The sequence below is a fragment of the Nicotiana tabacum genome, chromosome 12 (assembly GCF_000715075.1).
Source record: "Nicotiana tabacum cultivar K326 chromosome 12, ASM71507v2, whole genome shotgun sequence".
Classification (NCBI taxonomy): Eukaryota; Viridiplantae; Streptophyta; class Magnoliopsida; order Solanales; family Solanaceae; genus Nicotiana; species Nicotiana tabacum.
In genome coordinates, this window is record NC_134091.1 from 114,335,450 (window position 1) to 114,350,400 (window position 14,951).

The 14,951-nt window shown below is 40.4% G+C and overlaps 1 protein-coding gene across 1 annotated transcript; it reads left to right on the top strand.

Moving 5' to 3' along the window:
• The first annotated feature begins 6,059 nt into the window (after nt 1-6,059).
• LOC107765117 (HMG-Y-related protein A) lies at nt 6,060-7,144 on the top strand. Its single transcript, XM_016583726.2, has 2 exons — nt 6,060-6,273; nt 6,408-7,144. The coding sequence occupies exons 1-2, from the start codon at nt 6,190-6,192 to the stop codon at nt 6,915-6,917; spliced, it is 594 nt and encodes a 197-aa protein (XP_016439212.1). The 5' UTR covers nt 6,060-6,189; the 3' UTR covers nt 6,918-7,144.
• Nucleotides 7,145-14,951: the final 7,807 nt, after the last annotated feature.

The window sequence follows — 14,951 nt, forward strand, 5'->3', positions numbered from 1 at the left end:
CATTCTTGTGAACACCAAACCGCAACCTTAATCCTCAGCTTCCAATTTCCCATGCCGCTCACTGCACCTAACATGCCAATACATGAGAGTTCCAGAATTCCATAATAAACCCTGACCCACTAATAGGATAAACACTTCATCATATAGAAACCTTTTACTTAACTCATTTCAGGAGAACCATTGCAACACGCATCTAAATTCCAAAAACCGCAGAAAATACAACCTCATGTCATGATCTAAACTACCATAACTCTTCCGAAAATCCCTTTACATAACAAAGCCATATGAATCGAATACCTCCCAAATCAACTAAGTTGTGGTGGCGCTCAAGCCCAAGTGTACAACCACAAACTACATGTATAACTTCACGCTGGAGAAACTGGCCACTGCCATAACCGTGCTGATTCAACCATTACCAACCGAGCCACTTCTTCTAATTTACTCGGGACTTGCCCTAGAAATAATGATAGCTCTATTCAAAACATCATGAACCCAAATCCACACTCATCCTGAGTGACCTTATTTCACGAGACCATGTTGTCTCCAAAACCCACGAAACATCTCATACCCTCCTCATGCGCATATTCGCATCTTCAACTGGTACACCCATTCTGAAAATTCTTCCATGAATCCGAAGTTATTTTCTACCATTCCTCCGATGCTGCACCGCAGACTGTAGACAACATAGAACATTCAAAGTCCCCTTTTCCACAATCCGCTGCCAAAACTCGGTACTTAACCATACCACGGACTCGAAATCCTTAGGCATCGCACTTTGAATTTTTAAACCCACTAGAACCATTGTTGGGAGTCACCCACTCTGACTTATCCCCGAATATAATCAAACTCCAAGTCTCTGTTAGCACATGAACATCCTCTCAAAGAAGCAACCGGTTAAATTCCTTTCCTTATACATCACATCCACACGAAGCATAGACTCTGAGTCTACCCAAGACCTGAACATGAACCGATAAGGCCAAAGATAACACACATTCCTCAAATCCTTTGCTCAAGTTACCACTGATGTTTTCTTTCCTTAGTCGTACTAACCCATCAATACACCGATAACCAGAAATCGCACAAGTTGACAACTACGCAATCCAATCATAGACGGTGGGGCTCTCCCACTTAGCTTGAAGCTACAATTACATAACCCTGGGACCAAGGTTCCTCCTTCCCTATTGACATCAGCTAAAAGTCTAACAACGCATTCCAAACTCGAAGTCATGTTGCATCAAAATAAAATCCACGGTCCTAGTCACTGCCCATCACGGTTCCCAAATTTCTCTAAGCTTCCCTCAAGGCGTGTGGCTATCCTACCACAGAACCCATATGCTACTCTGCCACTCTCCCACTTTGGTCAAACCCTCTCCCTTAGGCAACTCCTCGACTTCTACTTTTCACACTTGACCTCCTAACAATTCAACCACCACAAGACACCTCCCGCATGTCCTTCCTCGTCCTTCACTGCACAAGTGTTGCTCCAAACCCTAATCCATTTTTGTAATATTTGATCACATGAGTCGCCACCAACATAAACCTTTTAGAAGATCATCTTTCTCGAGCCATCAATACTAGAAGTACCATTTCGATTTCGAAATCGCTACACTCTGTTATCTCTGACAACTGCATCTAAGGCACCATTTCACAACACCCTGCCCCGAAGGCAAATTGAAGAAGACCATAACATCGGTGAACCTTAATGTGTTCAACACGAACGATGACACCACATCACAGATGAAAATTTCACCACGCTCAAAAATACCAAGTCTCGTCACCCTATCAACCCAAACCTGACATTCTCAGTCTGATTGTCTTTCCTCAACCGGAAATAAAAATATTGAATCTCTGAATCATGCACTGAGCAAAAACTCCTTTCAAGTTATTCGCTGCCTCGACGGATAGGCAAGCGTCCTACCATTACACAAATATTGTGCGATAGCAACACACGAATTGTCATAACAATCAATGCCAAATCTCAAAACCTTAGATAATACTGATACTGAGCTGAAACGATAGAACAGCCTTCCGCAAGGCGATGACTCTAGCCCAATCAAATACGCAGGGAGAAATATCCTGCACCACATCTGTAGTACCATTACAATTCCTCGATTCCCAATTTATAACAAGCACTTCTCGTCGCATAAGATTGAATAGGAAGAAATAAAGGTACAAGCCTCAAAATAATCAATTCTCATGATGAGGAATCAAGAAGGGAAGTGCTCCTAACAGCCTTGTAGCCTCTCGAAGATAAGTACAGACGCCTCCGTACCGATCCGCAAGACACTACTAAACTCGATCATGACTCGTAAGACCTAAGTGAACCTAGCGCTCTGATACCATGTTGTTACGACCCAAAATCTAATAAAGGTCGTGATGGCGCCGGACACCGCTGTCAGGCACGTCAACAATAAATACTCATTTTGGTTCTCGTTTTAATATTTTGAAATCATATTTTTCCTTTCATTAAATAGTAGAAGCTGGAATTTACAGAGTAACGATAATATTTTTAAAAATTTCAATACAGAACAACTCATAATCACCCTCTGTCCGGAATACAAATTTGGACAGGAGAAATATAATTACTCTGAAGGAGACTCTGCCGGCTGCTGGTCGTAATGTGGAATGCAGCTCACGTAAGTCCCTACATACATACACGTCTATGCTCTCACAAGGCCACTAGTCATATATGTACCTGCACAAAAATGTGTAGCAAGTGTAGCATGAGTACGTAATCAACGTATACCTAGTAAGTATCTAGCCTAACCCCGGGGGAGTAGTGATGAAGGATCGACATAGATGCTCACTAGTGGTCCAATAACATCAGGTACAGTAAATACACAAGTAAATATAAGGCAGAGTAAAATAAATGAGGTAAACAAGTAATAAATCACGTGGTACAAATTTCCCCTCTTTACGAGGAACTCAAGCTCTCCATTAGAAATTTCCTCTTTAACCAGAGCATATATATATATAGTGTATCTCATCAGATAGATCGTCATAATTTAAATCGGGAAAACTCACAGATATACTGGCTTTTTGCCAAATATTACGCACGAATCCGTGAGGATATGATATAGGAAATGTCGAGGCGCACGACCCGATCTAACATAAGAATTTAAACTGTGAACTGTCGAGGGTCGAACGGCCCGAACCATAGATACATCTATTAAATTGCCGAGGCGAACGGGCCGCTCCCATGAGAGTGCGGTGCATAAATCCTGCCGAGGCGAACGATCCGATCCCATAAGAGTGAAATACATAATCCTGCCGAGGCGAACGACTAGATCCCATTAGAATAAGAAGCTTTGACGGGTCCTTGACCCCAGTCACGAATAAACGTCTGAGTTGTAATTTCTTTAACAAAAACCAGTCTCAAGTAAATATGTAAAATAAGGAATTAAACAAGCAAGGATAATCCCTATAGTACAAGTACAACATGGTGTGAACCTAAGTCTACCCGGACAATAACATGAATCTAACTACGTACGGACTCTCGTCACCTCATGCGTTCGTAGTCCCCGCAACAAGTTATACACATCAAATATACCACCTAGCGGTAGTTTCTCCCTCATAAAGTTAGATATGAGACTTACCTTACTCTGACGTTCCAAAACCGGCTCCAACACCGCCCTAACACCTCAAATCGATGACCGCCGATCCAAAACTAGTCAAATAAGATGCAACCTAATCAAAATATACTCTAATACTCATAATTAATCAATTTATAATAATTTTCAACTCCGCTCGAAAAATCGATAAAGTAACCCTCGGGCCCACATGCCGGATTCCGAAAATTTTCAAAGACAAACACTACCTATAGCAATACGAACTCAAATATATAATTTATTCTCAATTTCATGCCCAAATTCATGATCAAAATCCAAGAATACCAATTTCTAGGGTTTTCTTCAAAATCCCAAATTTCTACTCAATTCTATGTTTAAATCCATATATAAACCATGTACTTAACCCAAAATGAGAAGAAGTCTCTTACCCCATAATAGAGAATAAGATGGCACTCCAAAACCGCTTCTACGACCCTCTTGGCCGCTTCTGCGGCTCCGCACCTGCGGCCAAAACCTCGCAGGTGCGGTTACACCAGATACCAGCTGCCTTAGCATTTTCCTTAGTCCAAAAATCGATCCGTCAAGCATCCGAAACTCACCCGAGGCCCCCGGGACCCCAACCAAATATTTTAACAAGTCCTAAAATATCATGCGAACTTAGTCGAGCCTTTAGGTCACATTAAACAACGCTAAAAATACGAATCACCCTAAAATTCAAACTTAATGAACTTTAGAACTTCAAACTTCTATATTCGATGCCGAAACCTATCAAATCACGTCCTATTAATCTCAAATTTTACACACAAGTCACATTCGACATTATTGACCTACTCCAACTTCCGGAATCGGAATCTGATCCCGATATCAAAAAGTCCCTCCCGGTCAAACTTCTCAAAAACCTTTAAATTTTTAACTTTCGCCAAATGACCCCAAAATGACCTACGGACCTCCAAATCCACATCCGGATGCGCTCCCAATACCAGAATCACCATACGGAGCTATTCCCAGACTCGGAATCCCAAACGGACATCAATAACATTGAAATGCACTTCAACCCAAATTTAGGAATTTCTTCCAAAAATGCCAACTTCCATAATAGGCGCTGAAACGCTCCCGAGCCATCCAAAACCCGCTCCGGACATACGCCTAAGTCCAAAATCATCATACGAACCTGTTGGAAGTTTCAAATCCTGATTTCGAGGTCGTTAACTCAAAAATCAACCCTGAGCCAACTTCTCCAACTTAAAACTCCTGAAATTAGAATTTTCTCTCCAATTCAACTCCGAACTTCCCGAATTTTAATTTCGACCACACATACAAGTCATAATACCTTAAGTGAAGCTACTCAAGGCATCAAACCGCCGAATGACGTGCTGGAGCTCAAAACGACCGGTCGAGTCGTTACAAGAGTAATATTAGAAGGACTCTGGTTAATCTCAAACACAATCTTGGCCATTGGTTGCATACACTCCCTCCAAGGAGGGAGATTAAAAGAACTAACTGGAAGATGGATGAAATGGGATTCGAACTTGGCACCCTCCAAACATTTTGAACCCACTCGACCTCCTCGACAAAGAGTATCTTCCTTTAAAGAGGGTTCAATTTATTATTTTCTCTATAAATACTATCTGCTTAAATATAATTTTTCAATATGCATAGTATTTTTTTTTCAACGAAGCGGGTTCAACTGAACCCTCTTGACGCCATGTGGGTCCGCCCCCTGACTCCCTCCTGACCTCACTTGGATATCACCCTTGTTCTTGTATAAAGGAACCATCGTGCTCCACCTCCACTCCTCGGGCATCTTTTTCGTTCTAAAAATGATATTAAATTACCTAGTGAGCCACTCTAAGCCCGTCTTGCCCCACTCTTCCAACAATAAAAGTATATATACGGCCCGGTCGCTCTGCCCCTGCTCATCTTACGCAAAACCCCCTCAACCTCCTCAACTCTAATCCGCCTAAAAACTTAATAATTATGATAATTTATTAGCAAGTAAAAGCTCTCAGTTGTTAAAGATTAAAAATTAAAGAAATAAATAAGGATACTTTAATCAAATAACTCGCGTTATTAATGTTTTTTAAAACGACGGGCAACATGTTAAAATGACAAGTAAATATGTTGGAGAGTAATACAAAATCTTTTTTACACATAATCCTATCAAGTCCTTTAAAATATAACAACAAATATAATTAGTTATCCGGAATCCGGAAATTAAACAAACAATATATGCAAAACAGTGTAACAAATGTTTACAGTGTCATAATACGTAAGCTAAATCCTATATTAAAATATGTCATGAATTCATTATCTTAAAGTTCTGGAAATATATAGCGACAAGCACAGCCACGTCACGGATCCGCGTGAAACGTTTCTCACAATTTTCTATACCGTCGATTAAGATGCCCAAAACAAATCCCCAACCGTTAGATCCTCTCCCAACTTTCCTCATTTCTTTCTCCTCCCTTTGATCTGATCCATTTAAATCCACTTCTACCTCTGCTAATTTTCTTGCATCCAAAAATATTTCTTAGCTCAGCTTCTCCTTCTACAGTACTATTCCCCTCTCATCATTTTGCTTTTTATTTTTTTGGTTTTCTGATTTACAAAAAGCAAAAACATGGCTACTGAGCAACAAATTGATAACCCAACTCCTACTCAGCTTCCGCCTTCATCTCCTTCAATTTTGCCTTCTTACCCCGATGTGAGTAATATGAACTTTTTTTTTTGGTTCAAGTTTGTTGTTTATCTTTTTGATGTTTAAGGGTAGAATTTGAATTTGTATGTATTTTAGCTCAAACTGTAAAGGGAATTAATGAGTTCATGTTTTCTTTGCAGATGATAATGGAAGCTATAGAAGCTTTGAACGACGAAAATGGTTCGAATAAATCAGCAATTGCAAAGCAAATTGATGCGTCTTATGGTACACTACCACCAGCACATGGTACACTCCTAGCACATCACCTGAACAAAATGAAACAAAGTGGTCAGCTCGTTATGGTCAAGAACAATTACATGAAGCCTGATCCCAACGCGCCGCCACGCCGTGGCCGTGGCCGTCCTCCGAAGCCCAAGGCTCCACTTCCAGAAGGATACGTACCTCCTCCACCTCGACCACGTGGTCGGCCGCCGAAGGAGCGTGACCCGCACGCGCCTATTGCAGTACCCATGAAAATTACTTCTCCTTCTTCTGGTGGCACCGGAAAGAAACGTGGACGGCCACGTAAGTTCCCAAACGACACGAGCTCGCCTTCCCCGTCGGTAGCTCCGTCGCCGAGTGGCACTCCTAGAGGAAGAGGAAGGCCGCCAAAGGTGAAGACTCCGGTGGCTGCAGAAGTAGGGGCTTAATTGAAAAGGGAAAAGTTGTTTTAGGACTTTTAGTGCTAAATGCTAACTGTTGGTTATCAAAAATTTCTATTTGGATTTTGTTATTTTAGTCCCTGTAGTTTTGTTTAATGTCTTTGTAGGGTAGAAGTGTGTGACCGGTGAGTGTTTTGTATGTTTTAACTGGTCCAATGTAAATGCAAATTGAGGCTTTTTAGGCTTTTATATTTAAAAATTTGGATAATTTCAGAGATCTCTCTTTGGGTTGCCCTATTACACTTACTTCCCTTGTGATTTACAATATTACTATCTTCTTTATTTTGATTTACTTGTAATCATTCTTTAAACTCATTTTAAATAAATATAAATAAGATATAATTTGACAGATTTTCTCTTTTTAATATTAATTATTTTCAATTAGTAATAAGCATTATCAACATAACTTAATAAATTCTTTAAAAATAAACCTACACTAATAAGTTAAGGGTAAATCCAACATTAAAAAGGGTAAATCTATCAAATTGTATAGGGTAACCCAACATTAAAAAGGATAAATCTATCAAATTATATTTTATTTATATTTATTTTAAATGAGTTTAAATAATGATTACAAAAAAATTAAAATAAGAAAAATATGCGTAATATTATAAACTATAAAGGAGGTCAGTGTTGATAGGGCGAAATCTCTTTCAAATTATCTGTTAAAAATTCAGAAAGATTCTGTTTCTTGAATTTTCCTTTTAAATATTTTTGAATTTCACTTTTGTACTTTTGCTTTTTCTTTGCTTTGGTTAATATAGCTTAAAAAAAGGAAGCAGTCCAAAGCTATTTCTTTTCTTCTTTATATGTTAGATCCAAAAGTGGGGAATTCTTATTGGTGAAGATTTGAAGGAGAGGAAGTGTTGTTAGGTGCCTTTTGCAAATTAATTAAATTTATATTAGTAACTTTTACCATGAATAAAGTGGGGAAAATTATTAAATATTTAAAGAGTGAGCACTGTGTTGGTATTTCAGATTAACTATTCTTTTTTGCTACTTTGTGAAAAGAGGAATGCAATTTTTATTAAGTCCTTCAGATAAATAGGAACTATGTTATACGTAGATAATTCACTAGCAATAAAAGCCAAATCGTATTTTAAATGTTAGAAACGGTAGATTCAGCTATATATTGAATCGACCGGTGTTGGATTTTGTCCATTAACAATTAGCATTGAAAGTTGGACTGAAGTATAAAATACATTGGGATAAATTTGTTTAAAGTAAAACTCTCTATTCCCGAAAGAGTCACTCTTTTACATTTGGAAAATATTTATTTTTAGCAGTCCTTGTCTAAAGAATCACATTCTTAGCACAAATGGATGACGAAAATTGGGTTTAAAGTTACAAATATTGCATCAAATAATTAAGGGTCATTTGATTCAAAGACAAGTTATGCAGCAATTAATAATGCAATCATAGATTATAAGGAAGAAACTAATTATGCATGAATTAGTAATGCAACAAACAACAACAACGAATCCAGTTGAATCTCACGAGTGGGGAGGGTAGTGTGTACACAGACCTTACCCTTACATTGACAAGGTAGAAAGACCCTTTCCGGTAGACCCCCGACTCAAGAAAAATGAAAAAAGAAGCAACAACAACAAGTAGTAACTCTATCCCAACCAGTCGTTTTACCTTTTAGAATCCCGTTTCCCTAAATAAGACTCCCCGTATGTGTGTTTACTGTTTTATGACTTGTGCAGATGGTTAGTTCAAGAATTTGAAGGGTTCGGGTTGAAATCGGAACACTTGGTTCCTTAGTTGGCATTAAAAATGCTAAGTTTGACTTCGATCAGCATTTTGAGAAAACGACCCCGGAATCGGGATTTGACGGTTCCAATAGGTTCATATGATGATATTGGACTTGGGCGTATGTTCGAATCGGGTTTTGGACAAATCCGGAGCGTTTCGACGCTTAATAGTGAAAATTAACTATTTGAAGGTTTTAAAGTTATTTTAATTTGGTTTAGAGTAGGTTTTAGAGTAATTGAGATCCGTTCGTAATTTCGGGCCTCGAAATAGTTCCGTATGGTGATTTAAGACTTACATGCAAACTTGGTGTCATTCCTAATAATTTAAGTATGTTTCGGCGCGTTCAGAGTAAATTGGAAGAATTTAAAATTTCTAAGTAGAATCAATTTGGTTTGGGGTATGATTCTTAGTTTTGATGTTGTTTTACGCGTTCCGAGGGTTCGAGCGAGTCCGTTTTATGATTTTAAACTTGTTGGTATGTTCGGACGGGGTCTCGGGAGTTAATCGGACAAGGCTCGGACCAAGTTTGGACCTAGGAGCAGCAGCTGAAGCTTCCAGCTTCTGGTGCAATCGCACATGCGCTTGGCCAGCCGCAGGTGCGAGCTAGCAGAAGCAAGCCATGAGCCGCAGGTGCGAGCTAGCAGAAGCGAGCCATGAGCCGCAGAAGCGGCATAGAGGGGGGCTGCCAGTGACGGCAGAAGCGGGGAAATGGACCGCACCTGCGAAAGTGCAGGTGCGAGGAAGGCATTGTAGGAGCGGACGGAGGTCGCAGGTGCGGCGCACGCACCGCAGAAGCGGTCTCGCAGAAGCGAGCCGCTGGTCGCAGAAGCGAAGGAGCCGGCTAGGGGAAAGACCGCATCTGCAAGGCCCTTCCGCAGATGCGGTTGCTGAGCTGCAGATGCGGAAATCACAGAAGGCAGAAACTTCATTTAAGTCAGGGCTCATCCATATTTTAGCCCATTTCCTCCATTCTTAGGCGATTTTGGAGATTCTTGAGAGGGATTTTCACTTAGCAACTTGGAGGTAAGTTAATTCTACCTATTGTGAGTTAAATACATAGATTATGGGTATATTATAACATTTAAATTTTGAAAATCAAGGGTTTAGATGAAAAACCTAAGTTTTGGTAAAAATGAGATTTTAACCACGAAAATGGTTATGGAATGGGATGAAAATTATATATTTGAGTTCTTGAGGTTATGGGTGACGATTTCCTCCGAAACTTTTCGAAATATGGGCACGTGGACCTGGGATGAATTTTAGAAATTTTACCAATTTGGGTTGGTTAATTAATCTAATAATTTAATTTTGAATTATTGAGCATGTATTGATTAAATTATATAACATTTGGCTAGTTTCGGATTTTTGGCACCAAATTGAGGCTTTAACGCGAAATTGTGATCGGGAAGTGAGCTTTGAGACGAGGTAAGTCTATTGTCTAACCTTGTAAGAGGAAATTTACCCAATAGGTGTTGTAAATAAATATTTATTTCTAATTATGGAGGGCTACGTATGTACGAGGTGATGAGAGTCTGTGCGTAGATAGTTCATCCGGTTTTCCATGTATCTATGCTCAGGAGGTATCGTGCCGACCTGTCATATGTGTTAGACTTCATCACAATTCAACTAGATGAGAGCTTGGGTTATGAAGAAGAACCGATTGCTATTGTTGATAGGCAGGTTCGCTAGTTGAGGTCCATAAGATTTCTGCGGTAAAGGCTTAGTGGAGGGGCCAACCAGTCGAGGAAGTGATTTGGGAGGCCGAAGAGGACATGCGGAGCAGATATCCACACTATTTCAGCACTCCAGGTATGATTCTAAACCCGTTCGAGGACGAACGTTTGTTTAAGAGATGGAGAATGTAACGACCCAACCGGTCGTTTTACCTTCTAGAACCTCGTTCTCCTAAATAAGACTCCCCGTATGTGCTTTTACTGTTTTATAACTTGCGGGGATGGTTAGTTCAGGAATTTGAAGGGTTCAGGTTGAAAATGAAACACTTGGTTCTTTAGTTGGCTTTAAAAAGGATAAGTTTGACTTCGATCAAAATTTTGAGAAAATAATCCCGGAATCGAGATTTGACGGTTCCAATAGGTTCATATGATGATATTGGACTTGGGCGTATGTTCGAATTGAGTTTTGGACAAACTCGGAGCGTTTCGACGCTTAATAGTGAAAATTAGCTATTTGAAGGTTTTAAAGTTATTTAAATTTGGTTTAGAGTAGGTTTTGGAGTAATTGAGGTCCGTTCGGAATTCTGGGCCCGGAAATAGTTCCGTATGGTGATTTAAGATTTGCACGCCAAATTTGGTGTCATTCCGAGTAGTTTAAGTATGTTTCGATGCGTTCAGAGTAAATTGAAAGACTTTGAAATTTCTAAGTTGAATCAATTTGGTTTGGGGGTATGATTCTTAGTTTTGATATTGTTTTACGCATTCCGAGAGTTCAAGCGAGTCCATTTTATGATTTCAAACTTGTTCGTATGTTCGGACGGGGCCCCGAGGGGTCTCGGGAGTTAATCGGACGAGGCTCGGACCAAGTTTGGACTTAGGAGCAGTAGCTTCTAGTGCAATCGCACCTGCGCTAGACCAGCCGTAGGTGCGAGCTCGCAAAAGTGAGCCACGAGCCGTAGAAGCGTCTAAGATGGGAGCTGAAACGGGGAAATAGACTGCACATGCGAAGGCGCAAGTGCGGGGAAGGCATCGCAAGAGCAGACGGAGGTCGCAGGTGCGACGCACGCACCGCAGAAGCGGTCTTGTATAAGCGAGTCGCTAGTTGCAGAAGCGAAGGAGCCGGCTAGGGGAAGGACCGCATCTGCAAGGTCGTTTCCATAGATGCGGTTGAAGGGCAAGTTGAGCCCAAGGTTTATAGGCCCATTTGAGGTATTGAGACGAGTTGGGGAGGTTGCTTACGAGCTTGCCTTGCCTCCTAGTCTATCGGGAGTTCATCCGATTTTTCATGTATCTATGCTCCGGAGGTATCATGCCGACCTGTCACATGTGTTAGACTTAGCACATAGATACATGGAAAACTGGATGAACTCCCGATAGACTGAGAGGAAAGGCAAGCTCGTAAGCAACCTCCCCAACTCGTCTCAACACCTCAAATGGGCCTATAAACCTTGGACTCAACTTTCCCTTCTTCCCGAACCTCATGATTTCCTTCATCGGCGAAACCTTCAAGAGAACGTTTTCACCAACCAGAAATGATAAATCACATGCTTTCTGATCCACGTAACTCTTCTGTCTGGACTGTGCTGTACGAAGTCTCTCCTAAATCAACTTTACTTTGTCCAAGGCATCCTTCACCAAATCAATACCATATAACTTGGCCTTGCCGGGATCAAATCATCTGATGGGTGAACGACATCGCCGACTATATGAAGCCTCTAATGGAGCCATCTCTATGCTAGATTGATAATTGTTATTATAAGAAAACTCGGTCAAATGTAAGAAACGATCCCACTGACCTCCGAAGTCAATCACACATGCTCTATCCATGTCCTCCAAGATCTAGATTGTCCTCTTCGACTGCCCGTTGACATAAAATTGAGGCTTTAACGCGAAATTGTGATCGAGAAGTGAGCTTTGAGACGAGGTAAGTCTCTTGTCTAACCTTATAAGAGGGAATTTACCCCATAGGTATTGTAAATAAATATTTGTTTCTAACTGTGGGGGGGGGGGGGGGGCTATTGTTATTCACATAAATCATGTTTATTTAAATAATTCTATTTTAATATTATTGACCCATAATGAGTGTCAAAGTCGACCTCTCGTCACTACTTCTTCGAGATTAGACTTGATACTTACTGGGTACACATTGTTTATGTACTCATGCTGCGCTTGCTGCACTTTTTGTGCAAGACTTGTGACAGGTGCTATCGGAGGACCTACCGGCGCGCACCCATGTTATCCAGAGGCTTAGTGGTGAGCTGCCTTTCTAAGTCGTTCTGCAGCAACTAGTGCATCCTTCCTGTATTTGTATTCTGTCTATTATGTTCAGACAGTACTTAAAATTTTATATAATCTACTAGATGCTCATACACTTGTGATACCGGGTCTTGGCACATATACTAGTAGAATTGTGGTCTTGAAATTTTTATTTTGGTTTTTATTTATTTAGACTTTCTATTTTTCTTAAATCTTGCAAGTAAGGAAAGTTTAATTACTCGAATATTTATTAAAAGATGAAATATATGTTTAAATCACTAGTTGGCTTGCCTAACGGTGATGTTGGGCGCCATCATGACCTATAGGTAAAATTGGGTCGTGACACTCCAGCTATCAAATGAGAACATTGAAGCGAAAGAAACAACTAGTAATAGAAATCTACGACTAAGAAAAGACAGGACTAATACTTATACTATTGGTATGCACAAGGAAAATACTCGACAATCTAACCTTCTACCATATATCTCTCCCTCTACGCTCTTCTATCAAGGGTCATGTCCTCAGTGAGTTGAAGCATCGCCATGTCTTACCTAATCACCTCTCCTCAGTACTTCTTTGATTTGCCTTTGCCTCTCCTAAGACCTGCCAAGGCAAACCTCTTACACCTCCTAACTAGTCATATGTGCTTCTCCTCTTAAAATGCCCGAACTATCTTAGCCTCGCTTTTGGTATCTTGTCCTTCACAGGGACCACACCCACCTTGTCTCGAATAATTTCATTCTTTATCTTATCTATCCTAGTATGCATGCACATCTATCTCGATATCCTCATCTCTAGTACCTTCATCTTCTGGATATGAGAGTTATTGACTGGCTAACACTCTACCTCATATAATATAGTTGGTCTAATCATTGCTTTGTATAACTTACCTTTAAGTTTTGGTAGCACATCCTTATCACACAAAACATAAAAAAATGAGCATGCGTTAAATCCATCCGCTCCAATACAATGTTTGATATCCTCGTCAATCTTCCCATTTTCTTGGATTACTAACCCAAGTTACTTGAGACTTCCTCTCGTGGGGATAACTTATGTATCAAGGCTTATGTCCCCATCCGCTTCATGGATCACATTACTGAACTTGCTCTCCAAGTATTATGTCTTAGTCCTGCTAAACTTGAAGCCTTTAGACTCCAGGATCTGCCTCCGAACCTCCAATCTCGCATTAACACCATCTCATGTCTCGTCAATCAAATCATATGAAAATAACATATATCATGGCATCTTCACTTGAATGTGATGCGTCAATGTGTCCATCGCCAGGGAAAATAAAAAAAGGCTAAGAGCTAATCCTAGATACAGTCCCATCAAAACTGAAAAGTATTCTGACTCTTCTCCCACTGTCCTCACCCGGGCCTTAGCTCCATTAACATGTCCATTATCGTCACATGTGGCCTCTATACATCTTCACACGACCTCCTTTGAAACTTTCACCCTCCTCACCCTCCACTCCACCACCCTCTCTCAAGCTTTCATAGTATGAATTAGTAGCTTGATACCTATATAGTTATTACAATATTGTATATCATCATTGTTATTGTACAAAGGGATCATTGTACTCTATCTTAATTCTCTAGACATCTTCTTCTTCTTAAAAATGATATTGAATAATCAATTGAGCAACTCCAAGCTTACCCTGCCCGCGTTCTTTCAAAATTCTACTGGGAGGATTTCATCTAGCCCAGTCGCTTTTCCCCTGCTCATCCTCCACATAAACTCTTCGACCTCATCAACTCTTATACGCCTACAATACCCAAAATCGCAATTACTCTCGGAGTGCTCCAAATCACCCAACACAATGTTCTTGTCCCCCTCTTCGTTCAAGAGTTTATGGAAGTATGTCTGCCATCTTCGTCGATTATATTCCCCTTCCATTAAAACTTTGCTTTCCTTTTCTTTGATGCACTTCACGGGTCTTAGTTACGATCCTTCCTTTCTCTTATCTTGGCTAGCTTGTGCAACTTCTTTTCCCCGCCTTTGCCCCCAAGTTCTTCATACAAACAACCAAATGTTACAGCTTCTGTCACTGTAACATATAATTCCGCCTCCTTCTTAGCCTTCTTATATAATTCCACATTCCGTCCACCTCTCCTCTTTGTCTAAGGTCTCCACTTGCTTCAACTAAGTCATTTTTTGGCTTCTACTTTTCTCTGGACCTTTCCATTCCACCACTCGTCCTCTTTGTGACCACTCGAGTAACCCTTCGAGACCCCTTATACCTCTCTAGTAGCTTTGCTAATGCAATTCGATGTCGTTGTCTACATACCACTCACGTCTCCACCTCCTCTAGAGCCCAATAGCTAGTAACTTCTCC